Source organism: Python bivittatus, unplaced genomic scaffold, assembly GCF_059951505.1.
Source record: "Python bivittatus isolate LINGU-HERP-01145 unplaced genomic scaffold, Pbiv_v1 ctg000590_np1212, whole genome shotgun sequence".
Lineage (NCBI taxonomy): Eukaryota > Metazoa > Chordata > Lepidosauria > Squamata > Pythonidae > Python > Python bivittatus.
Genome location: NW_028277086.1, coordinates 12410739 through 12435261, shown reverse-complemented (window position 1 = coordinate 12435261; position 24523 = coordinate 12410739). Strand labels below are relative to the sequence as shown.

Genomic DNA, 24523 nt, shown 5'->3' with positions numbered 1-24523 from the left:
AGCGAAGAGGGTGAGACTGGCACCACCCTAAGGAATCCGTAGTGTTTAGTTGCAGGCTTTGGGAGTTAGAGTTAGTCTGGCGAGATTCTGTCTAGCAGGTGCAAGCTAATAAAGTAACTGAGCTGTTCCAGTACTGTCTTGTGGAGTTTCTTGGGCTGAAACTGACAGTTCTGGCTGAATTTGAGCCACCCTCACAAATTGTGGGTGACGGTGCAGCCCAGTGTTTTGCTTTATACACAAAAGTGGTGAGCTGGGAACAGCCCTATGTATCTTGAGAGGCTGGAAGCAGGGCTAGGTATCCTCCTCCTCACTTTTTTGTTGTCTGGGGGAATTTTGTAACAGGGCAATGGTGGCTGCTTTGCAAATGCATAGCTCTGGTTGGTAGAAGCTGGGTCCTACAGCTTGGCTAGATGCATACAACATACTAGATTAGGCTAAATGGGACAGGGACATCTGTGGTTTCACATGTGGAAGGAACTCAGCCTGAGAGGGATGGAAATAGATCTAACTTTAGCCCATAAGGACTGATGGCACTATCTCTCTTTGGGAGCACCATTCAATAGGATGTCAATAAAATCTAGGCTATAGACCAATGTTTCTCACCCTTGGCAATTTTAAGATGTGTGGACTTCAACTTTGAAGTCCATACATCTTAAAGTTGCCAAGGTTGAGAAACATTGCTATAGGCTATGATGTTCAAACAGCGGCCAAGTCCTGGACATGCCCCTCCTTGCAACGTATGCCATGCATCCAGCCTTCCTTATTCTAAAGGGCTAACTGGATATCTTTGAGGATCAAATCCAATCATATTTTCACAGTCTGGATGTTGATTTCTATCACCACATCTTATTTTGGTTCCTACTACAGCAAGCTCCTCAACCTCCTAGGCCAGAGATCACATCAAAGAATTTGAAAGAAAGCGATGGCCCTGGTAGACTTCCCCAGAAATTACTTGCCACACTATATGTGGCCAGCAAAAATGCCCATTATCAGAAGGCAACAGGAAAGGATGCTTCCTGCCACCCCACCAGGATACTCAGTATGACCTCCTACACCTTACATTTATCTTATCTTCTGGTAGATGGGACAATTACTAATAAAGGACCAAGTTGCAATCTCCCATCATTCTTATTTTCTGACAATACCTATAGGCCTTTGTGGAATGCAAGAGGAATCTTGAAAATAAACGATTCAGGAAGCTAGTGCCTTGCTCTGCAGTAGGCCAGTTTTCTTTTTAATTTGTTGAAACACACCTGTGCAGCAGGGGGCCTGGTAAGCATCAGAGGTGATTTTTGCAGACATATTGGTGCGCATACATCATGTTTGTGAGTGATTAGACAGCGTGATAAAAAGACAAAATCCAGGAACTGGCACTGTGAAAATTACTCATGATTTGTCCGCACGTGTAGCAATTGCTTGGGTAGATCTTCCTTCCTTCAGGGATGAGAAGGTGATTTTGTGGAACATTGTACCCCCGTATTTTTCATTCTAAGAAGTGCTAGCTGAACGGTAGTTTTAAATTGGATCATCCTTCCATTCATCCTTCAGAAAATGTCAAGTGAAATAACCTGTTCCATCAAACTTGCTGTGAAATGAAAAAAGGCAGGCGAGAGCAAACACACCCATTTGTTTTTGGCACCCATTTATTTCAGAATTGCACTGGATCTGCCTAATCCAAAGGAAATGAAAAAGACATTCAGATCACATGCATATACCATAAAAGGCGAGTCCTTCTGTGTAAAAACATACTGTACTTGCTCCTGAAATTAGGGGTCCTAATGAAGACTCAAGTGAAAACCTTGACCAACATGTAGGCTATAATTGCATGACACTATACTACAAACTAGCAAGAGCTTAGTTAATGATTCAGGCAGTTGTGCGACCCCAGAAGATTGGATTAATGGAGATAAATCAGGGTTAATCTCTCTGGATAAGTGTGCCATGCAAACACATTTCAAACCTTGCTTCAGTCAAACCCTGTATCTGCCACTTGAAGCAAAGAGATCGTTTTACCTCATGTTATGGTGGGCCTTCTCAAGCCTATCCCTGAGTCCCTTTTGTTGGCTTGGGAAGGGTCGATTAGCACCCTCCACGCAATTAGGTAAACGTTTTCCCTCCATTTCCTTCTCCCAAAAGGTTGGCATAAGGCACACACTGGAGGGCAAGGCATCCATGGTCAAACAGTCTGTGTGGTAGTTTCCCCATCGAACACCAGGTATCCGTCTGAGGGTCATAGCACTCAAGCGAATCAGAGTCCACAATGGCATTATCTGTGGTGAGACAGCGGCCTCCCGCCAAATACAGCTTCTCGTTGATGGCTGCTACCCCATGATGCATCCGCCTTTCCTTCATGTCTGCGCACTTCACAAATTTATTGGCTTTAGTATTATAAGCAATTACTCTCCGAGTGTACCCTGGGGGAAAACAAAAACAAAGCAATTGTGAAATTCATAATTAGTGGGATCAGAAGGCGGAAGGCCTCTGGAATTGTAGGGGGGTGCAATGCCCACATGTTAGGAATTGGGGCCTGGGTCACTTGTGCAGTTCTCAGCATAATGACCACGTGACAAGGCAAGTTCCTCCATTGGAAACCCATGATTGTTTTTCATCTGGATTCTTGTGTTGAGTAGAGGATCAAACTCAGTGCAGTGGGATCCACAGAGCACGTGTGTCAAAATCAGCAAGATGGCCAGAAAGTTTTGGTTTCAAATACATACACTAATTCAGAGGATTTTATAATTAAACATTAATATACAATTGAAACAGGAGCCTTTTCTTTTGGGACTGTTAGACAAATAGTTGGAAAAAGGTCATGGAACTTTGCTTTTATACATGATAACTGCAGCGAGATTTATTATATGCACAAAGATGGAAAGATTCAGCATTACCCACAATGGAGGAATGGTTGGTGAAGATGGTGGAACTTGCTGAGATGGTTAAGTTGACTTCTCTGATCAGAGAAAAGACAATTATCTTTGTTTATTGCTGACTGGAAACCCCTAACAGACTTTTTGCGTGAAACAGAAAAAAATGAACTTATGATTTATGGTTTTGACGATTAGACGGGATAGATTATAGAAAGAAGAGAGTTATGTTGTAACCATAGAGTAAGAAGTCAATTTACAATTTTACTTATAACTGCTGTAAAGAAGATCGGAAGCTACTTCTTTGTATCTTTTTTTCTTTCTTTGCTTTTGCACTTTTATCTCTTTCTTTGATCTCTTTTTTTTCTTTTTCTTAAGGGGGTAAACCAGACTTGCAAAGCTAAGGTATAATGCTTTACCATGTATTGGATCAGCTCAAAACCAGTACAGATTCAGACATAATTGCAGTAGACAATAAGAACTCTATTTAATTCAAGAGAAGTTTCACACTGCTGGGGTTAACAAACTCCATCTTGTTTTGATCTGATTTGTTCAAGGGAAACTTGATGTATATTAGATGCTTTTCGAAAAACACCAAAAATCTGTTTGTTATTATTGGGTTTTTTTTTTTTTCAGTTCCAATTGCTTGATAAGCCAGGAACAACTGGATGGTGTTATGACATACTTACTCGGTAAATGAAAATTTATCGGTAGTAAATCTCTTTGCTTTAAAGCAGAATGAATTATGTTTGAAATTAGATGAAATGTTTGTGCTTTTCGTTAAATAAACCAAAACCCTTATGGCTTAAGCTTGTCAGCTGAATCATTGGCACAAAGATTCAGAATAAATATAGGGCATGGTTTTTTGTTTTTTTTACAAGTCTTGTACAACTCTGCTATGTTCACATTTTGGTCTCCCTGTTCTCTCTCATATAGAACTATTCCATAAATTCCGATTTTCCAAGATAGACATTTCTGAAAATAAAAACCGTTGGCACCAAAGATTGGTACTGACATATATCTCTGAGGAAAAACAAAAAAGAATAATGATTTGGTTAGCTGAAGATAGTTAGGGTTCTACATGCAATTGTAACTCTGAACAATCGGCAGCCTTGCACGGTTGATGTTCCTGATCCCACAAAATGCCATAAACGTGTTTAAAAAAAACCCATGGTACAGTTAGACTACCAACTTTCCCAGATATCACAAAGGAGATGTGAAGACACAGTGTATCCCCACGTCTCCACCACACATTCTTCAAAGGCTGCGTTTGACTGAGATCCTAGGCACTGAATGAAGCTGGCAGCCTCTTCCTCAAAGAGGCAGGATAGGATCAACACTGCAGACAGTGAATTTCTGCAGACTCAAGGATGGGAGAAGAGAACTCAAGACTAAGGGAAGGCAGTAGATCTTTCCTGGTACAACTGGACTTCTGGAGGAAACAGTTTGATGGCTCTTCTGTTTACTAACTCAATGAGGTTAAGCTGCTACGCAGACTATTCCAAGGCTAAACAGGCCAAATATTCATAGTCATAAGACCTGCATACTTATTTCATGAAGTGAATAGATAGATTGACCTTAACAAGGGATAATTTGTTGGAGGAAGAAGAGGACAAAGGTATGATGGATTTTCATCTTCTCCCACGCCAACTCCCTTGTCTTTGCCTTTGTCCTTAACCCCTGGATTAGAATATTCCTTTGAGTACCTACTCCAGTTCACAGCATCTCCAGGCTGGAAATTATAATAAAAAGTATTGTGTTGACAGTATTAGGTCATCCAAGTATGAGATCAAAGTTTCAGAAGTAAAACCTAGAACAAAAATTTGCAGCATATCATCTCCATTAAGTTTCAACCATATTTTTCCAAGATTTTAGCTAAATATTATCTCTATCTGTTCTGTTCCTTTTTCTGTATGTTTTGCTTCCTCTTTCAACTGTCATTCTGAATAAAAGATATGCAAAACTTGTTTGCACCAAGGATCATGCATAATCTCTGAGTGATGTATCAAGAGATGCACCATGAAATAGTGGGGAGGGAACAAAACATAAACTGGATTTAATATAAATTAGATTAAATACTATTAATGTGATACACTCCACAAGATATATGCAAACATGCCAGTTGTAGAAAGAAACTATACTGCAACATCAAGCGGAAAGAAATTGTGATATTTTGGGACATCTGCATGATGATGATGACAATGATGATGATTTTCAATGTATGTTACCTCCAACGATAAAAATCTGGTCTCCAATCAAAACTGCTGGCGCACAGACATTTTTCACCATCCTGGTCTCCATTCGGAACCACATGTTCCTAGAAACATGATATACCTGAGAAATAGATAGGACATGAGATGGATGGAAGTCTAAATATGAGGTGAGAGGGCATCTCTGATGCTAAATCCAATTTTTTAAAAAAGTAAAGACATATTTACATCCCTATTCCAGCTGCCGCTATTTACCTATATGGCAAATATGCACAGAATTTTGGATTCAGTTATGGAAATCCAGGTAAATTAGCAGGTTCAACCATATGCATCTTTTGAATGACTGCCCCAAAGCCACCCAGTGAATTTCGATCCCCGAGTGTGGGCTTGAACATAGATCTCCCCAGTCCTAGTCCACTTACTTAACTGCTACGATACACTGCGTTTGGCTTGCAGGATGGAAACTACAACAGATGTGCACAGTCATTTAAATGCATCAGAAACTGAATGGAATTTGAATATCCATCTCCATCATCATCTGTGTTCTTGCCCAGCCATTTGTGTGTCTACTAGATTGAAACACACACACACACAATTTAATACCATTCAACAGTTGAGAAATGAAAAGAATGCCAGAGATTCTTTTTAAGCCTTCTTAGTGCATCACTAGCTATTGCACATACATAATGGGAAAGTCATCAGGAAATGTACCTTGAGAGCTATTTAATAGAATCCTGCATGATGATAGCCACCAAATGCTGATAAAACCTTTGCAATGTACATCTGGAAATGCCTAACTTCCTGGTTTTTTTTTTTTAAATGACCACCCATGAATAAAAGAACATCTGGTATCAAAACAGTTTGTAAATTGCTTTTTTATGAAACCAAATCTTTGAACATATTATTGTATAAAGGAGCAGCCTTCTTTAAGATGATGTTCTCAATTCCTGTAATCACCAGCCAACATGGCCATTGAATGATAGGAGTTAAAGTAAAAAGTATAAAGGCACAAAGCCGAGAAAAGATGCTGTAAGAGAATTCTAGGTTTAAAAATGGGAAATACTGGTGAAATTCACACAACATAGCCCTAAACCTGAGTTGGCAAAACAATTCCTATGTACAGATAACAAGTTATATTTGAGAAAATCATTCAGAGCGTCTTTGTTTTGCTTGGAAACCTGGAATCATGAAAATAAGGAATCGAACCAAGCTTAGCTAACCTGGCTCTTTTTTTGCCAGTCTGGTTGAAATGATGGAGTTGATCCCCTATGCTGGATTCTTGGCCTGTGTGAAGATATTGATCTGCCACAAACATGAGCCCATGTGGCTGAAGCAAGCAGGAAGAGATTGATTTGCTTATACTTTATCAACTTCTCTTAGCAGTTTCCAGCAATGGTAGTCCATAAATATAAACATAGAACCTACTTTAACAACTGACATTGCACGGTGGCTGAAATACTGTCTTCAAGATCCAGGTTAGATGACCCACTAAGTATAATACAGCCAGGGATGTTGGGGTGGGTGGGGTCTAAACAGTCAAGATGACAGTCACAACCATGTGATTGAAGCCCCACCCCTGTTTTACTGCTCTCTGAAGGACCAGCCTCCCTCTGGCTATTGTAGCCAATGAAGGACGGTGGGGCAGGATCCCTTTTTCCTAGTTGCAGCCGCCATCTTGAATTTTTGGTCCCCCTTGCAGATGCCCTTGAATGCAGCCCCTCTAACTAACCCTTCTCTTTGTTAAACTGGCAGTAGGAATGCCGAGACACACCCACCATTTGCAGATGTTCCAAAAATTAGCCTTTGACGTGCAACTGGACTAGCCTGCTTTAGATTCGCAGAATCTCATGCTAATCCTGCAATATTTACACACTCTGGATTGCATATAGCAAATAGTAGTGGGGCCTCTTAGCAAAATGATGTTGTGGCTGTTGCTTAAGCTCTTAACAGCAAAATGATTGCATGTATACATAAAAAGGGATTTTTATGTGGTTTTTCAGGAGATGGAAATTTCAGCTTAGCCAGTGGGTTTGGTTATCCATTGCACGGAATCCAAATGGATCCTCAAAATCATGGATAGATTCTTCTATTTCCTGCTGAGCCTGGGCACAAGACATTTGCTCAGCATAGCATAAGAATAGCTCAGATAGTTTGAAACAAAGGCCAGACGTGTCTGAAAGCATACAACTGAGATAACCCAGGTGAGATTATCAAGAGTGGGAATTACCTGTATTAGCCGGACTGGGTTTTGCATCATGTCTTCCCCCCCAAACAGATAGATTCTTTGGTCTTTGGCAGATACAGCAGGATGCAGAACTGCAGTGGGAATATTTGCCATGTCTTCCCAAATGTTGTAGATGCTATCATACCTTTCCATGGAATTTAAGATTTCCTGGTTCACGCCAATCCCTCCAATGGCAAAGATATAGTTTTTATAGGCAATACTTCTATGGGAATAGCGTGCAATTAACATGGGATCTATCAACCTCCACTGATTAAGTTTGAGTGAGAAGATGTAAACATTGTTGCTGACTTGGTTCCTCCCATTACCTATAGGAATACCCCCGAGAAGATAGACGTTACTGTGCAGACTCACTGCCGAGGCCTTGTAGAGACGAGTGGGATACTTGGCAAGGCTCAACCATTGGTTTGTTTTCTCATCATATAGCAAGACATCCCTTGTAGTCTGCTGATTGTCTTTGCGACCACCAATTAAGAGGAGAAATTCCCGACATGAATAGCGCCGGGGAACATGCCACATGGGTCTGACATCAGGAGCACTGACACTATACAAGGAAAACATCTGCTTATTTGCAAGTTCTAGGATATTTTGACAGGCGGGTGATGACTGAATGAGAGAGTCATTGGCAATGAAGCGGAAGAAAAATGTTGGATGGACATACTGAAGCCTCACCTTTTTGAACAAGTCTTGAATATAGCCCTGCCGTGCTTGAAGGTCATGCCTTACCCAAACCATGATAGCCTCAAAAACCTGTTCCTCTTCTCCACAAAGCTCATCATTCCCAAGATAGTCTATCAACTCTAATGCACAAAGTTCTTTCAAGTCTTCAGAAGTGGCTACTTCAGGGAAACATTTTAGAGCCATAGCTTTCGCTTTCTGGTTAAGATCCTGACAGTGGAGGATTTCAGAAAGCCTACTCAGACTAAGACAGTTATCTGGAGAAAGCTGGTCCTGGAGGTAAGCTGAACAGGCTTCAAAGAGTTTCATGTACTGAAGCATGGACGCAGTCTCCATTAGACTCAGAATATTCTCGGCAGTCATGAGAACCTCCCCCGTGTAGACGTAAAGCACAATAGAATGAAGAATGCTGGAGTCAATGCCTTGGAGCTTGACTTTTTCCTGGATGCTCTCTTTAAAGTTGTTACAAAACATGGCCTTGAAATACGGGCTGCTTGAGACAAGAACATTCTTATGGCAAGGAATTTCAATGTCATTTGTGCACAGAAGAACATCAGTTAGGATTCTGTTTTGTCTCAAGACGTTCAGCTGCTTTAGCAGATCAGAGGAAAAATCTCGGTCTCTGAAGAGTAGGCCTTGGGGGGATTCCTCTTCCATACTGTAAACAGCATCCAAAGGAGAATTCTTAGGGCTACTGCATCAAAATTCTTCAGGGTACAGTGCAAATGTCCCCTTTAAATATTGTCCATCTAATACAGAATGGGGAAAACAGCTACTTACACCAACAAACTGACCAAGAAGGTAAAGAAAACGTCACATTCCTTTAACAGAATAAATCTGATATTAAATTCCAGTTCTAGGCTTGTTGACTTCTGATAGCCCAATCAATTAAAAATAGATTAATTTTTTAAAAGCCAGTGTTGCAAAACGTTTGCAGCAATCAGTGATTCAAGACCAAAGCAAATAATTTGTTCATAAGGAATAAACCGTCTAAGAATTCTAGGCTATTTAGCATTTTCTCTCCCTGCCCCCCACCCCCCACCCCCTAGTCATTCCCAAAGAATGTAACTTTGGCAGAGCAACACAATAAACTAAACTCCTCGGGTCTACGAATCTGCGGGGAAAAGGATATATTTATTTACTGTGAATTGCCTTTGCTTTCAGAACAACCCCAAACAAGAATCATGGATTTGTTTTCTCTGCGTGGTTTCAAAATCTGCCTAGAACATTGCCCCCAACCCTATAGTCCATACATCCTCGATAAAATACATCTAATGCTTCATCTTTTCCTTTTCATGCATCAGCTTCGTTTCTCACAGCAGCACCAAAGAAAACGATCATTTAAAACCCCTCTCCTTTTCAAAGAGGAGGACAGCTGCTGGCCAGCTTCACCCCATCTCCCCCCCCATCACCCTTTTCTTCAATTAAATGTACAAATATAATCTGCATATATTGTCTGGAGAGGCTTAAAAATCAACAACACAGCAACTACCTCCCAAGGCAAACTTCTCCAAGACCCAATGGCTCTTGTTTGTAGTGAAAATCCGGGCAGATCTGTTTACCTTAATCCTTTCTCAACCTTCAGCGGCACTGGCTTGTTTATTCTCTGCTGAAACTTTCCATGGCTATAACATGCCTCGGAAGATTAATGTTTAAAAAGCAGAAGGAGATGAAGCCATGAAACCTCCCTATATTATTCTTTCGCCGTTGAAGGGTTCATTGGGGATGGTTTCTAGGTTTGTTTAGCATCACGGAACTGTCTTCGCCTTTCCAAGGTTGGTTAGAGAGGTACCACAACACGGCACTGTATACATTCCTGAGCTAAGAATAGTGACCCCTGTCCTCTTCCCAATGTTGCTACATGTGACTTTCCAACTGCCTGCTCTAGCCACGGAGGGGACAAAACACCGCTCTGCCACAAGGAGGGCTTTTTTGCCAAGTGTTTGCAAACAAAAATAGAAGTGAAGATTAGGGATGGGGCATTTGCAAAAGGCCTCGCGAAGGAGAGGAAGAGTGCCCAGAAGTTAGTAACGCTAGAAGGGCATAAACAATATGAAGTTTCTAGAAGGCATTTCTCTTTGTTTGTTTGCCCCGTTTTAACCCTTTAAGTCTTTAGTCTAATCTTTGGCCTGTCAGGGAGGATGTTGCGAAGGAGAGGAAGCGTGCCCAGAAGTTAGTAACGCTAGAAGGGCATAAACAATATGAAGTTTCTAGAAGGCATTTCTCTTTGTTTGTTTGCCCCGTTTTAACCCTTTAAGTCTTTAGTCTAATCTTTGGCCTGTCAGGGAGGATGTTGCGAAGGAGAGGAAGCGTGCCCAGAAGTTAGTAACGCTAGAAGGGCATAAACAATATGAAGTTTCTAGAAGGCATTTCTCTTTCTTTGTTTGCCCCGTTTTAACCCTTTAAGTCTTTAGTCTAATCTTTGGCCTATCAGGGGGATGTCATAGACTTAGTGTACCTGGACCTCAGTAAAGTCATGGAATTCTCCTTGATAAAAGGGTAAAACATGGGCTAGATCAGTGGTTTTCAAACTTGGCAACTTTAAGCTGGGGAATGCTGAGAGTTGAAGGCCACCCACCTTAAAGTTGCTAAGTTTGAAAAGTGCTGGACTAGACGATATTGCTGTCAAATGAATGTCAGCCCTGACTTCCGGCTGCTGCTACTGAATGCCAGACTGGTCCACAATAAGGTGTCCTCATCCACTCCAGCAACCAACACCTAGATAAGCAGGGATTAACATCAGACAAACAATAAAGCAGAATGAGAGCCAGTTTGGTCTAGTGGTTAAGGCTCCAGGCTAGAAACCAGGGGACTCTGAGTTCTAGTCCCACCTTAAAAGCCAGCTGGGTGACTTTCGGTGAGTCACTCTCTCCCAGCCCACAATGTCCGGGTCGGGTGACAAGCCAGTTGGTCAGTTCCTGTCGCAACCAATGGATCAACATTCAGTTGATCTGAAAAAAGCGGACCCTCCACATGTGGGAAAAAAGCTTGGAAGAAGAAGAAAAAAAAAAAAAGAATTAGTGATTTAATCATTGATGAGAAGGCCGACTTGGTGTCTATTGCTGAGACCGGTTAGATCTGGCAGAGAAGGCATGCTGTGGGTCCTGTCTGTTAGGGAACTACACTTGGCGGGTCCCAGGAGATGGGCCTTCCCTGCCGTGGTGGCCACCTTATGAAACATTCTCCCCCCTGAAGTCAGGTTAGCTCTATCCCTGCTATCATTTTGGAAGTCCCTCAAAACCTGGTTATGTCACCAGGCCTGGGGGTCCCAGGGAACCTGAGATATTCTTAGATGCTCCACTGGGGTTGATCTTTTTACTTTCTCTGTGTGGTTTGTATATTTAAATTTGTAATAGTGTTTTTCATTTTTAATAATGACTTTTTCTACTTTTATAAAGATTGTTTTTCATATCTTTGTTGTTTTATTGATTGTTGTACGCCACCCAGAGTCGCTTTTTGTGGGATGGGTGGCCATATAAATGTGATTAATAAATAAATAATAAATGAAAGAATTCACAATTGATTGAATGACCATACCCAAAGAGTGTCTGTTAATGGTTCTACTTGAGTTTGGTGGGAATTATCAAGGTGAGTGTCCCAGGGCTCTGTCCTGGGCCCCATACCATTCAACATTTATTGATGATTTGGGTGAGGGAGTTGGAGGATACTTGCCAAGTTTGCAGATGGTGCAAAGCTGGGACAGGTGATTAATGCTGTGGAGGAGAGAGAGAAGATTCAGAAAGATCTGGACAGACTTGAGCAAGGGGCTGAAATGAATAGGATTGTATATATCACACGGACCTGGGTGTTAGAGTACATCACAAGTTGAACTGAGCCAGCAATGAGTTGCAGCTGGTAAAAAGGGAAATGCTATTTGGGGAAATATTAACAGGATCATAAAGTCCAGATAACAGGATACAATTTCTGTACTTTGCTCTGCCTTAGTCAGACTCCCTGTGTCCAATTCTGGGTCCCTGTCAGGCTTTCAAAATTCTGTTATTATACCCTACGACAATAACGTTCCAGTAATTTTTGTGGTGCCTGTTTTCTGACTGATAGCAGCACAGTTCCAAAAAAGACACTGACAAATTGGAGTTTGTTCAGAGAAAGGCTGCCAAAATGGCAAAGAGTCTGGAAATCAAGCCCTAGGAGGAACAGTTAACAGATCTGGGGTATGCTTAACCTATCACAGGTAAGGTTGAATATGACAGCTGTTTCAAATATCTGAAGAAGAGTTGTCACATTAAAAAGTGAGTGGACTTATTTTCTATTGCCCCAGAGGTCAACCCCAGAACCAGGGGATTAAAACAACAAAAGATTCAAGTTAAACATCAGGAGGAACTTCCTGACTGTACAATCTGGAACAGGCTGCCATATGAAATGCTCAGATCTTCTTCACTGGAGGTCTTCAAACACAGGCCAGATGGTCATCTGTCAGAGATGCTCTGAAGAATCCTTCACGAAGCAGGAGATTCTGTGGTGCCTTCCACCTCCATGATTTGAAGATGTGGATTCCCCACTCCAGAGAGAACCTCTAGTAGTAGATTCCTGTGCTGGCTGGGGTTGGCATAGATAATTCCCAACGTTTTTTCCAATCCTTACATTCTATGACTCTACATCGTGTAGCATGGTTGTCAAAGAAACATCAACTGAGTGGGGTTTTAGCTATGTTAGAGGATCTTAATTCAGAGTAAGAAGAGTTAAAGACTATTTTATTAGGTTTTAAGAAACAGGTAAGCCAAACAGTTAATCCAACAGAAAGAACTGTGAAGTCTATGTAATATTAAACAGAGGTATCTCTTTACTACCTGTGGCAACTGAGCATTTTCCCCAAGACAATTCAGCAGGGATATTTTTGAGTACTGGATGAGAAAAAGTTGTTTATTTTTCAGACTGTAATGTGCTATAAATGATATACATGGGTAAGCAAGCTGGCCAAAAACATTGTGGGATAACATTTTTGTCCTTTTTTTTTTTTTTTGGCAAGGCTATATTAAGCAAATGAATGTAGGAAAAACATCACATGAAGAATATAAGCTAAAGCATCTGTGTGTCGTTATTGCACCAGATTCATTAGCGAGATGACATTCATATTGATGCTACATTTACAATCAGCCACATTATACCGTATCGGATACTTTCATATCAAATTGCTCTGCAGAGACATCATGGCCTTCTTGATTCAAATTCAGTTCTGGTAAACCCCAACTGACCTCTGAGCCACGTGGATAAATGGTCTGCTCGAGTCCCCTTGCTACCAATTCCTGCCAACCTCCCACAGAAGGTCTTTCTAATTATGGATGCGCCTCCAATGGAATGAAGAAACTGTTGCCTTGAGGCACATCAGCTTGTTTTCCGTGGGGCTGATTTCTAGTAAGGATTATTGGTCCATAGATAACGGTGTGGATATGCAAAGAAAAAAAAAGTAAAATATAAACTAGGGCAAATCTGTCTTTTTCAGTACCCATCAGTTTCTAAATTTCCCATTCATAAATTCAGATCAGCTCATCCCATTCAAGGTCCTAGTTTGTGATTTCCTAAAAAGGTATTCACTAATATTGTTTTGCGCACTTTTCTTCCACTCTACAGGTGTTTTGTTTTTCCCAATAGGAAGATTTTATAATTTTCTTAAATATAGTGCATGCTTAATATGATTTTTGTATGTAATTTTCTATGGGTGTGAAAAATCTGGAGGTATGGATTGATAGGATATTTAAATTGTCGTTGGCCTGTTGGTTGGAAAGTGCAAAACTGAAGTATGCATAGATACCTACTTTAAACCATATATCTAAAAACAACCTCATTGAACAAACACTATTTTTATTAATTTCTGAGTCTCCAAATGGCCCAGTCCCTTTTCCTTTAGTCCTTTATCTATTTATTTATTTATTTATTTGTCAATCACATTTCCACCTCAATCACAGAATGCTTGGCAGCTCATAAGACAAAGAAATATGATAAAATAAAACAACATGAAAATAAGGCAAATAAAGCCAAACGCAATCTGTGGCATCAGGCCCCAAAAGCCCTCCAGAAAAGCTCAGACCTCAGCTTTTTCCAGAAGGTGGACAATGTTGGCCTCCAGAGGTTGTTCCAGCTCTTCAGCTGCCATTCCTGGGGTAATGCTGCTGGCCTCTGCAGGGCCTAAGACTTGAGGAGGAGAAGAGCTTACATCAGGTGCCACTCCAAAAGGACGCTGAGGAATTGAATCTTTTTGGAGCCAGAAGAACTGGACCAAAAATCCCTGATTCCCCTCCTTCTCTAAGTTCCGTACATCTCTTGTCATAAGTAGCAGGAGAAGCATTGGGGAGAAGTAGGGCAGAATGGCTCCTCTGGTGTCAGTGAAGACACACTTTCCTCCTTTTCTCACCTGCTTCTCTTGCCGTGAGTGGCAGGAGAAGCAAGAGGGGAGAGAAACAGTAGAGAACAGATCCTTGGTGCAGTCCTCCAATCCCAGGGAAGGATCACTCTGTAGAATCAGAGAACCAACAGCAGAAGACTTGTGGGTCCTCTGCTGCCATAGCTGGTACCAAAGGAGGCATTCCTTACCTCTCCTCTTCCTGCTGCTTATGAGGACATAACTGTACCCTACTTCACTGCCAAAGAAGAACAGGGATCGGAAATGTGCTATGTATATTTGTGGACATACTGTCTGCTGGCTTCTGCACTGGAGAACCTGAAGAGGAAGGGACTGAAGAATGAGGAAGAGACCTTAGTTGCACTTGCACACTACATATCTATTTTCTGTCTCCCATTTCATTCATTAATTCACTGGACCCACTCGGTCCAGCAGAAGGGGCAGGTTGCAGACCCCACCGGTCAGGGAATTTCGATTGGTGGGGTCTAGGCAGAGAGCCTTTTCTGCTGCAGCGCCCACCCTATGGAACATCCTGCCTCCTGAGGTCCGGTGTGCCCCCTCCCTCATGGCCTTCAGGAAAGGTATTAAATCCTGGCTTTGCCAGAAGGCCTGGGGGCCAGAGGGGGGCCCGCACCTGTGGAGATGGCTGGTGGGATGATGGGTTGCCCCCCCCACAGCATCTTACAGGTTTTTATAGGGCCAAAATTAGAGAAGGTTTTTTAGGGTATTTGTAATACGTTTTTTAATTATTTATAGTTTTTAGCCATCTTGGAGAGAATTGTATTTTTTCTTTTTTATTGTGAGCTGCCCAGAGTCACCCGTGGGGGAGATGGGCGGCATACAAGCCGAATAAATAAATAAATAAATAAATAAATAAATAAATAAATTCATGCTTTTTATTATATACCCCTCTTGCATTCAAAATTGCAATCTTCCATCTGCTATGGTCCTCAGCTGATGGGCCCTTAAATACTGTCCTCCACCAAACTTCATGGGTTTGGACAACTAAGGCTGTATATAATGCTTTTTAGTAAGGCTGAATACAATAAGTTATCAGCCTTAGTTTGTAGAGAGGAGAAGGAATGGCCTTGAGGGAAAGGAGGAAGTGCCACTACCAAGGCAACGGTCAGATAAAAGGGGCCCAAGTCCAGGGTAGAACAGTAACCTGAGAAAACATGTCAGACAGGCCCCTCCCTAGTTCACACAAAGAGAAAGGGAGGGAGCGGGGAAATGCCTTCAGACTTGCAAGATTCTGTTACTATAGCTTTACAGTAAAAGTAGTACTGACCTACATGGCATTGATTTCCTAGTCTGATCTATCTTGAAGGGCTGTCATAGTTATACTCATGCAATATTCCACACCAAAGATAAGGACACAACACTGGTCAGCTTTGGCACATTTTAGCCTTATATCACAAGAGCAAGCAAACTCCAGCCTTACTCCAAGCATGCAAATGCTATTCTAGGCAAACCACAATCTCTAACCTAACGACTACCTTGCAAACCAAGTACTGTTGCCAGCATCCCACCAGGTTCTGCAGTGTATTGATACACTCAGGGCACCCCCGTTCAAACATGAACTGAATTAATTTCTCCTATATCTCTATAACATACAGAAAATATGAAATCATTAGGAAAAAATGATGACCATTTGCCCTTAAACTATTTTCTTGTATGAGGTCACAGGAATCTTCAAATGGCGTTCTGATCTTACTGGGCTAGTTCCCTTGGAGTGGGCAGGATCCCTTTTTCAAAATCCAAAATAGAATGTGTATAATATAGTTTTTAGCATATTCTATCCAGGTAGAGAGGAACACATCTACTTCTGCTAATCCAAATAGTGGAACAAGGAAAAACGGTTGTATTTTCAAGATAATGGTGGCAAGAGACTTCACACTTCATAACACCATGCCATGTTAACAAGAAGCTGGTTACTGGAAAAATAAACACATACAACCTATTTATATTACAGTCACCTTGACAAAAGCCAATCCAGCAGTTTCCATGCTCTGCCTGTTTTGTTTTGCGGCGGGGGGAGGGTTGGCCATAAGCTGTGTTTCATTTTGGACTGCACAGTCTACAGCTTCTGTATATAGCAACTCTCATTCTTGGAGGTCTACACTATGACACTGATGATGCAGGGCAGCTCAGAGTGACACATACATGTGCAAAGTCATTTGGGGACTGATCTAATTAAAAAAAAAACAAAACCTAGCCAGCACAACTGCAGAGGGAAGCCAGTCAGAATCCAATGTAAGAAAAACTAGATTCCAGTGATTCCTACTCAACTATGGGCTCAATTGTATCGGAGCAGAAACTCAATTTTCACCTCTGCTCTATTCTGAGATGTTGGTAGCAACACAGATCTTGGCTACTGGCCTTACAGAGCCATTTTAGCAAGAAATGTTTTGCTCAGAGCCCTTATTTTCCATGAGAAATGAGGATATAAATATAAAGGAAATGTAAAAATGTGAATAAGACTTCAGAGCATTTTTCAAAGCACACAATTCATAAACAAAATCTCTGGATTTTTCAAGCAAAAAAGTCCAAGCAAAGGAGAAAAATCCAAAAGTAGTTAAATGTTCAAAGCAGTAATAGTCATTGATTGCTGTGTTTGTATATAAATAAGCTAGAATCCTATAACATTCTAGCATGTTGTTCAAAAGGAGATGACTTCTACTGCCATCAGGAAGAAACTAAGCAGCAAGATGCAAAATGTTTATGTTACATCAGAAATGAATTCCGGGTTTGTTACTCTTAAAATCCTAACTTTAGGTTCCAGCTAACTAGAAGAATGACCAACCAAGACTCCTGGTTTTGATGTAATTTTTACTTACTGAGTGAAGGAGTTTAGGGGAACAGGTGGGAATATTGCTGGTGAAAGAACATTCAGATTTTTAAGAATTCTGAGTTATTATATATATACCCAGAGGGATCTTAGTCATTTTTGTTTCCTGCTACAGCACTAATGTACTCCATAAATGTAATTATTGTCAGCTAGAATTTTCATGTTATTTTGGATGCAATCCATAGCCACGAAACTCCCTGGGTGGCCAAAGAGTTGAGGCGTCCTCAGCAGAAGGTTGATAGAGATAAAATCGTACTGAAGCTCTTGAAATCAGCCAGGAAAGGAAATCTATTTTAATAACTAAAATAAACACACCTGGATAAATTAATCTCCCAGACGTATCTTTACAAGTTAGGGTTTTCCCAGATGATTTAAAGCACCTGTGCATAACTGAGCAGACTTTTAAAACTTTTGAAGTCCCAATGATTTCAGTGATAATACATGGTCAGCATCTCCATGTTAGGCTGTGGGAAGTAACTGGGAGTTCTTAGGCAGCCAGGTTCAAAAATCAAGCTAAGAAACAGCATCTAGAATAAAGTTGTGGAATCTTTGCTTGTCATCATGTCCTTCCCACTTTGCTGGGTGTAGCCCCTGGTATGTTGTTCAAAGGCCCAAAGCAGGTCTTGGCTCAGTTAAGATTCCACAGCTTTGTTCTAGATGTTGTTTCCTTGCTTGATTTTTGAGCTATTCTTGTTATATTTTATCTTTCCTCCCTTTGGCCACGCCACTAATTACAATTTGGCAGCAACTACTGGAAGGGCTCTATGAGCCAATGGTCAAATATCTGGAAGCCTTAATTTGCAAACTCCTAATTGGAAGGACACCAGAAGTTAGTCTGAAGGAGAACTCCTTCAAGGCACAATGGGCCAGGAGAATATATACTTCCCGCATCACTGACATAACTGCAAGGAAGAAATAGAAACTTTTGCTTCTCTCTCTCTCTCTCTTCTTGCCTTTCATTTGGGAACTGTAATGTGCAGAAGGAATTACCTTGATGGACAGGAAGAAGAGCTGCTACCAAGACAACGGTCAGATAAAAGAAACCTGAGTCTGGGCAGAACTATAACCTGAGAAAATGTCTTAGACAACACCCTCCCTACTTTTCACAAAGATAGATAGATGGAGGGAGGAGGGAAGCACATTCAGACTTGCAAGATTCTGTTACCGTAACTTTATAATAAAAGTAGTATTGGCCTTCATGATTTTGGTTTCCTAGTCTGGTCTACCCTAAAGGGCTGACAGGAACTTAATGCAGTGAACATAGAGGTCTCCTTTAATTTATCCTCACAAGAACCTTGGAAGGAAGTGAACACTAACAAGACCAGAAACCTTCAGTGAATTCCATGATCACGTGAGGATTTGAACCTCCTTCTTCCAGTGCTAGTTTAATATTCCAATCACACACCAAGGTGTTTCTTTTTGGTTTATTACATCTGAAATCTTTATGCTGAGTAGAGCATGTGTGAATAAACTTTTCAGTCCCACAGGGACATGTTACCAAATGAGGATTGAGGCCATTTACACATATGTGCAAGCACCCAAGTGCAGGTATAAAGATGCAGAGTAAGTCAGTCAAAGCAGATAATACTGCTGTTATGATTATCTCAGCTGCACCAAGATTCCTGCCAATAATGTTAGCAAAGAGGAATTGGTGGTAGGGAGATCTGGGTAGCCACAATGGGCTTCAGCAATCAGCCTTGGATGCTGTGTGCAATTCAAAGACTGTCTATTCCTAATTCAAAGAACCAATCCAAGATAATAAATTATGTTATTTATAAAATTTAGCTTTATTTCTATAATTGAAGCCAGCAAATTTCTGTATAACACACATATGATTACATGTTCAGGTTCTGCAACACTTATGGGCTCTTGAACCTCACTGAGAAAGATGCTGTGTTGGATGGCATCAAATCAAGGCAGATAAATTCTGCTGCAGATGGCCAAAGTTACTTAGGTCATCAGTGAATGATATGATGATCTCCAAATGTTAGAGAACTACGTCTCCATCATCTCTAACCATTGGCTATGCTGGCTGGGGTTGCAGAAAGTTGGGGTTCAGCAACATCTAGAGGCCATACATTGTGCATCCATGAAGTAAGTAAAATCAGGAAAGATAATAAGGTAAGGATGCTCTGAAGTTGAGTTTATTTATTTATTTATTAAATTTGTCCCCACCCATCTCCCCCCAGTGGGGGACTCTGGACAGCTCACAACTCATTAAAAGCAATAAATAAATATACAATTAAAAGCCTATATACACAGTTACAAAAGATAAAGTCCAGGAGGCCGATAGTTCAGGGCAGCAACACCAGGCCTCTTAGGGGCTAGCCAACCCCACACTTGATGACCTCCCTCCCTGCCCCAGGCCAGATGGCAGAGCCAGGTCTTCAAATCCCTCTGAAAGGCCAGGAGTGAGGGGGCCAATCTCATCTCCAGGGGCAAGATGTTCCAAAGGGTGGGGGCTACAGCAGAGAAGGCCTGCCTTCTGGACCCTGCTAGTTGGAACTATTTGGTGACTTCTCTATGGAGCTTTTTTTTTGAGAGAGAGAGAGAGTGGGGAGGGCAGCATTTTGGAAGTGGTTTGCCATTGCCTGGTTCCCTGGTAGGCAAAGTAGATAAAATCATATCATAGTATGCATAGTCAGGGTGTAAGTTTTACACTGAGTGCAGGAAATAGGACCTTGGACAGCTCCAAGTGAGCCTTATTTTAGTAAAACTATAGAAGGATATTGTCTCAGCGAGGTTCTAAATCCAGCTGATGCCTTATGTAGGTTGACCAAACTTACAAACAGATCCTGGAAACTGGGAAATTAAAGAAATTTGTTTAACAGTTGTTAACTTCTGGAAATAGGGGAGATGAAGAATCTGCCCAGGACTTGCTTTCAAGTTGATCTCCCTGCCCAGGGCGGGAATCCTCATGCCATCCCAGACAAATGGCTGTCCAATTTTGCTTGAAACTTTCAGTGATGGAAACCCTTCACTCCAGGAGGCAGGCTGTTAATAGCTCTCATGATCAGGAAATTCCTTATTTCAAGTTTGGCTTCTCAAAAACTTTGATCTTTTCTTATTCTGTCCTCAGGAGTGATGGAGAATTAATCCATACTCTTTCCCCTATGACAGCCCTTCAAGTGTTTGAAGAATACTACTGTGTCTACCCTTAGTCTTCACTTCTTTAGGCTAAACATACTTCATCAGGTTTAATCTGAAGCCCCTCAACTTCTTCATCACTGTTCTCTGTACTCTTTCCAATTCCTCAGTCTTGAACCACTTCTTCACCAAAGTCTTCTGTCGTGCACTGTAAGATTAAAGAAGCCCAGGTATTATGTTTGAACATAACTATATTTACTTGATATGAAAATGAGTGTTCTGATCTTCTCCTTAAAGAGTGGGGGCCTCATGAACACAAGCCTTGCACATTATGCTAAATTATGTATGTTTATTCAAACTTATGTTAAAACACAGTAGTAATTGGCTCTGACTATTCTGTTGAACCATGAGCAAAGGGTTTCAGGATTCCCACAACATCTAGTAACTTACAAATGTACTAATATTCTGCTTTCATCAGATCCTCCCCTTGAGTAGTGAGTTCATTTCTGAGCTCCACAATAAGACGGCTTCATAAGGTTGTGGCATTTATGATTATTCAGGGACAGAGTGTATAGATCCTACAACCAATCCATTCAGTTTAAAAAAAAAAAAATCAGTGGATGAGCTCTCTTGGGCTCCCCATGAAGCCTTGTTTCTAAACTTTCTTTCTCCCAGGCTTTCATTTTCTCTTAGCTGTCTTTTTCACCTTTAGGCTAGAGATGGCTTTTACATACAGTTGTGTTGCCCATGATAAGGGATTTTTAGTTTGTCATCATTCTCTCCTGCCTTTTTCCCCTTCCCACAACCTTATGAAGATCTATGTTCAGGCTTAAGTCTGAGAACTTTGAGTAGTTCTTATGAATTTATATAATACTATGTAATAAGTCATTTGACCAGTGGCTTCCTTTCTAATACAGTAGTTAAAGAAAGATGAAACCTTTGTCTGTTTTTCTCTCCCTTCTATTCCCTGAGGTGTTGGTTATTCTTAGAAAATGTCACATTTAACTTGAGACTTATTATTTTTAAATAGTTTTCAATTCTGCTCATAGCACAGTCCAATTATACTTCTGCCTCACAGGATCTCTAATTTGCTAGTATCTGTGCTAGTTTTGTTTTAGAGCAGTGATTTCAGGGCAGGATCAAATTCTACTCTGAACTTCTGAGCACTTGAGACATTATTTATAGATTGATCTCAACATCTTCCTATTATAGGCCATATGATGTTATGAGAGGCTTGAAGCATATCTGCCCTCATCCTTCTCTTTTCTAGGTTGTAGATGTAATGGGCTGTGAGAATAACCTTGGGAGACAGGAGAAAGAGCCACAGCTTAGACAACAGCCTGATAAGAGAAATCTGAGTCCAAAGCAGGAATGGGGATGGAGAAAGAGTCTCAGAAAGGGCCCTCCTTGGTTCTCGGGAAAGTAAAGGCAGGGGAGGAGGGAAGGGCTTTCAGACTTGCAAGGCTCTTACTCTAACCTTACAATAAAGGTAGTAATGGTATTTATGGTTTTGGTTTCCTGTCTCGACTACCTCAAAGGGCTGACAATAGGCATAGAAAAAAACCTGTCCAGAAATTATTCCTCCATTCATTAATGACCCAGTGGAGGAGGGAATGGAAATATATGGGCTGACTCTGCTCCCAGCATTGTCCTCTCACCAGCTTCATCCCTAAACTTCACCTGTTGAGAATGGTTGAAGGGGAAACTATACATGTTCAGTTCATCACATGAAGATCCTTCATGTGATCAGGGTTTCCAGTCACAAATGGAGGAACTTAAGAGCAGTCATCTCAGTTTGCCCTGTTAGGACCATTTCAACATGTTGGGAGTAAAATACAAGGGCTGAGAATCCCACTGGGGTCAGACCAGGGTGCCACCCCTGCTACATGTATTAAAGGACCTATAGAGGAGTAAATTTTAAAGAGGCCCGAGCACTACATCTTCTCCCACTATAAATTCAGTGATACAACCACATTCTTGGGCCTTTTAACTTCAGGTCTATCCAAATCAAGAAAATAACACTCTGGATTTCTCAAACATAAGGGCCAAACCAGAACTTCTCCAAAAAATTCATGGCCAGGATCTACCCTCTGTGTTTTTTGTCTGTAATCCATTTTATTTTTCCTCTGTGTTGATGAATACTAAAGACACTGTTGAGAAATGCTAATATATTTGCTTTATACTTGTTCTGTTCCGCATATTGCGATGTACACCTTAGTTTAAGGATCAGAGGAGTTAAGCCTAGATTGCTGTGGGTATTTTTCAATTTAGGGGGACTGAGTGAGAAAGCTTGCCACTATAAAATAGTAAAACCTCCATTTGTTCTAAGAAATCTTTGGGAAGTGGGTGGGATAGACTAAATCAGCTTTCCACAACCTGGATATTGTCCCAAAATGTTGGCTTCTCTCCCCGGAATTCTCAACAATGGTCATACTAACTTGAGAATTCTGGGAATAGAATTCCCTATTTTATTTATTTGTCACATTTATATAGCCACCCATCTCACACAAAGCTATTATATCTGGATGTTGCCCAGGTTGGAAAAGCTGCACTAGACAGACCAACCTTCCTTAAGTCGGGACTGCTCTGATAAGTGAACCACAACTCCCATGCTACCAGCTAATGTGGTTAATTAATAGTAGGACTTTGATATCAAATTCATATATATCATAAAGGCTTTGAACAATCCATAAATTTCACATTAAAGAGCATGTTAGCTTTCCAAAAATACCTAAATCTGGCATCAATATAGTCTTGGGATTTGGGTCATGCTTTGTAATTAGCGGGGAATTCTTCATGTGGCATGGGCCGGATTAAAGAGTATAGATCTTCTCTATGTTACTAGAAAATATTACATGAAAGCCTTAATTGATCAAAGCCAGTGCGGGTAGCAGAAATCAGTATCTGTTGGTCCATTTGGTGGTAACGATGGCACAGAAAGCCAGCATGGAGTAGTAGTTTGGGTATTGGAGTAGAAGAAATGAATTATTTTTGTGGTTTTGTGCGTGTGTGTGGGCATTAAAGAAAAATCAAATCACTTAGAATGCAGAAATTCAACCAGTTAAAAACTACTCAAGGCTGGATAGTTTCAGCAAGCATACTTGCTCCATGCCTTGACTGAAGGTCAATCTAAAACAGGAAGAACAAAAGTGGAAATGAAGGATCTGGGAAATGTCCAACCTGGGATACTGCAGAATTCTCTTAGGAACAACTGTGAGAAAATAGCACAAGAAGGCAAGTCAAGCTCTTTTCTGCGCCTCTCACATGTCATTTAGGAAACTGAAACCCTGTCCCAACATAGATGAAAGTTGGAGCAAACCAAACAAGAGTAGAATGGGGGATTCTTCCAAATGGGAGTATCATTATCTGACAAATTTTCCTCCTGCTTCCTAACAAACCAGCAAACATGGCAGCACAAGAAAAGCTTCCATCCTGATGAGGCAATGGAACAGCCTGGGCTTCCAATGCCTGCATTCTCCCATGGGGTAAGAGCTATGAGTAAGCTATTGGTGTCCTAGGACTAGCCTACAGCATTTTATCCCAAGGCTGTAGCATCTGGCTCATGATAGCTCTATGACTCCTCCCATCCCTTTGGTGAGTTATATGTGTTCCAGATAATGCTCTTATAGGTGGGAGTGATTGTGTGAAACAATTATGTGCCATCGTCATGTTTGACTCCTAGCGACCACATAGATTTTCTCCATGACGATCTGTCCCTAACCTGGTCTTTCAGGTCTTCCAATGATGTACACATCTCCATTGCAACTAAGTCCATCCACCTTGCTGTGAAACTATAGAGATCCCCAAAATTTGGGGGGCAGTTGGGTATCTGGAATCTGGACATGTTCTTGGCCCTCTCCCAAGAGAGATGCTGTAGTGGTCATGTCCAGTTCTAAAACCCTAAATTATCTGAAAGTAAGATTATTCATCACTATATCCTCTAGTCCCTCTTCCAAGATGCTTTCTATCCTCTTTTCAGGAAAACATTGGGCTGAAGCCAACCACTATTTTTATTTCCTATTAATGCTTAGGCTGCCCTACTTATTTTTGTAAATAAATACAATTCTAGAGGGCGGTGTTTTGCTTCATAGTATGACAGCTTCCCATTTCTATTTTTAATCAAAATAATAATAGTATGCAAATAAATGTTTAAACTAGACACAGAGCTGGATGGGGCCACGGAATTAAAGCAAATGGCAAATATGCCTCTTTGCTACTTGCTGGGTCTCTTTATAT

The 24523-nt window shown here is 41.1% G+C and overlaps 1 protein-coding gene across 4 annotated transcripts; it reads right to left on the bottom strand.

Annotated features, from left to right (window-relative positions):
- Window positions 1-1625: 1625 nt before the first annotated feature.
- KLHL38 (kelch like family member 38) lies at window positions 1626-9856 on the bottom strand. 4 transcript variants are annotated; one of them, XM_025174967.2, is made up of 4 exons: window positions 9487-9856; window positions 7302-8743; window positions 5093-5198; window positions 1626-2414 (listed from the first exon to the last, which is right to left on the bottom strand). In XM_025174967.2, exons 2-4 carry the CDS (start codon window positions 8649-8651, stop codon window positions 2098-2100), a joined length of 1773 nt encoding a protein of 590 aa, XP_025030735.1. In that variant the 5' UTR covers window positions 8652-8743; window positions 9487-9856; the 3' UTR covers window positions 1626-2097. The 4 variants fall into 4 exon arrangements, with proteins under 4 accessions (XP_025030735.1, XP_088005116.1, XP_025030736.1 ...); XM_088148990.1 differs by having other exon boundaries at window positions 7302-8652; XM_025174968.2 differs by having other exon boundaries at window positions 7302-8652; window positions 9557-9856.
- Between the last annotated feature and the right edge of the window lie 14667 nt (window positions 9857-24523).

What these genes read in the sequence shown, in the direction of transcription:
- KLHL38 (XM_025174967.2), bottom strand. Translation starts at nt 8,651, where the DNA reads ATGGAAGAGGAATCCCCCCAAGGCCTACTCTTCAGAGACCGAGATTTT. An exon ending in ACCCAGTCCGGCTAATACAG is followed by an intron (nt 5,199 to 7,301) that starts GTAATTCCCACT and finishes TCTATTTCTCAG; the next exon opens with GTATATCATGTTTCTAGGAA. An exon ending in CCAGATTTTTATCGTTGGAG is followed by an intron (nt 2,415 to 5,092) that starts GTAACATACATT and finishes GTTTTCCCCCAG; the next exon opens with GGTACACTCGGAGAGTAATT.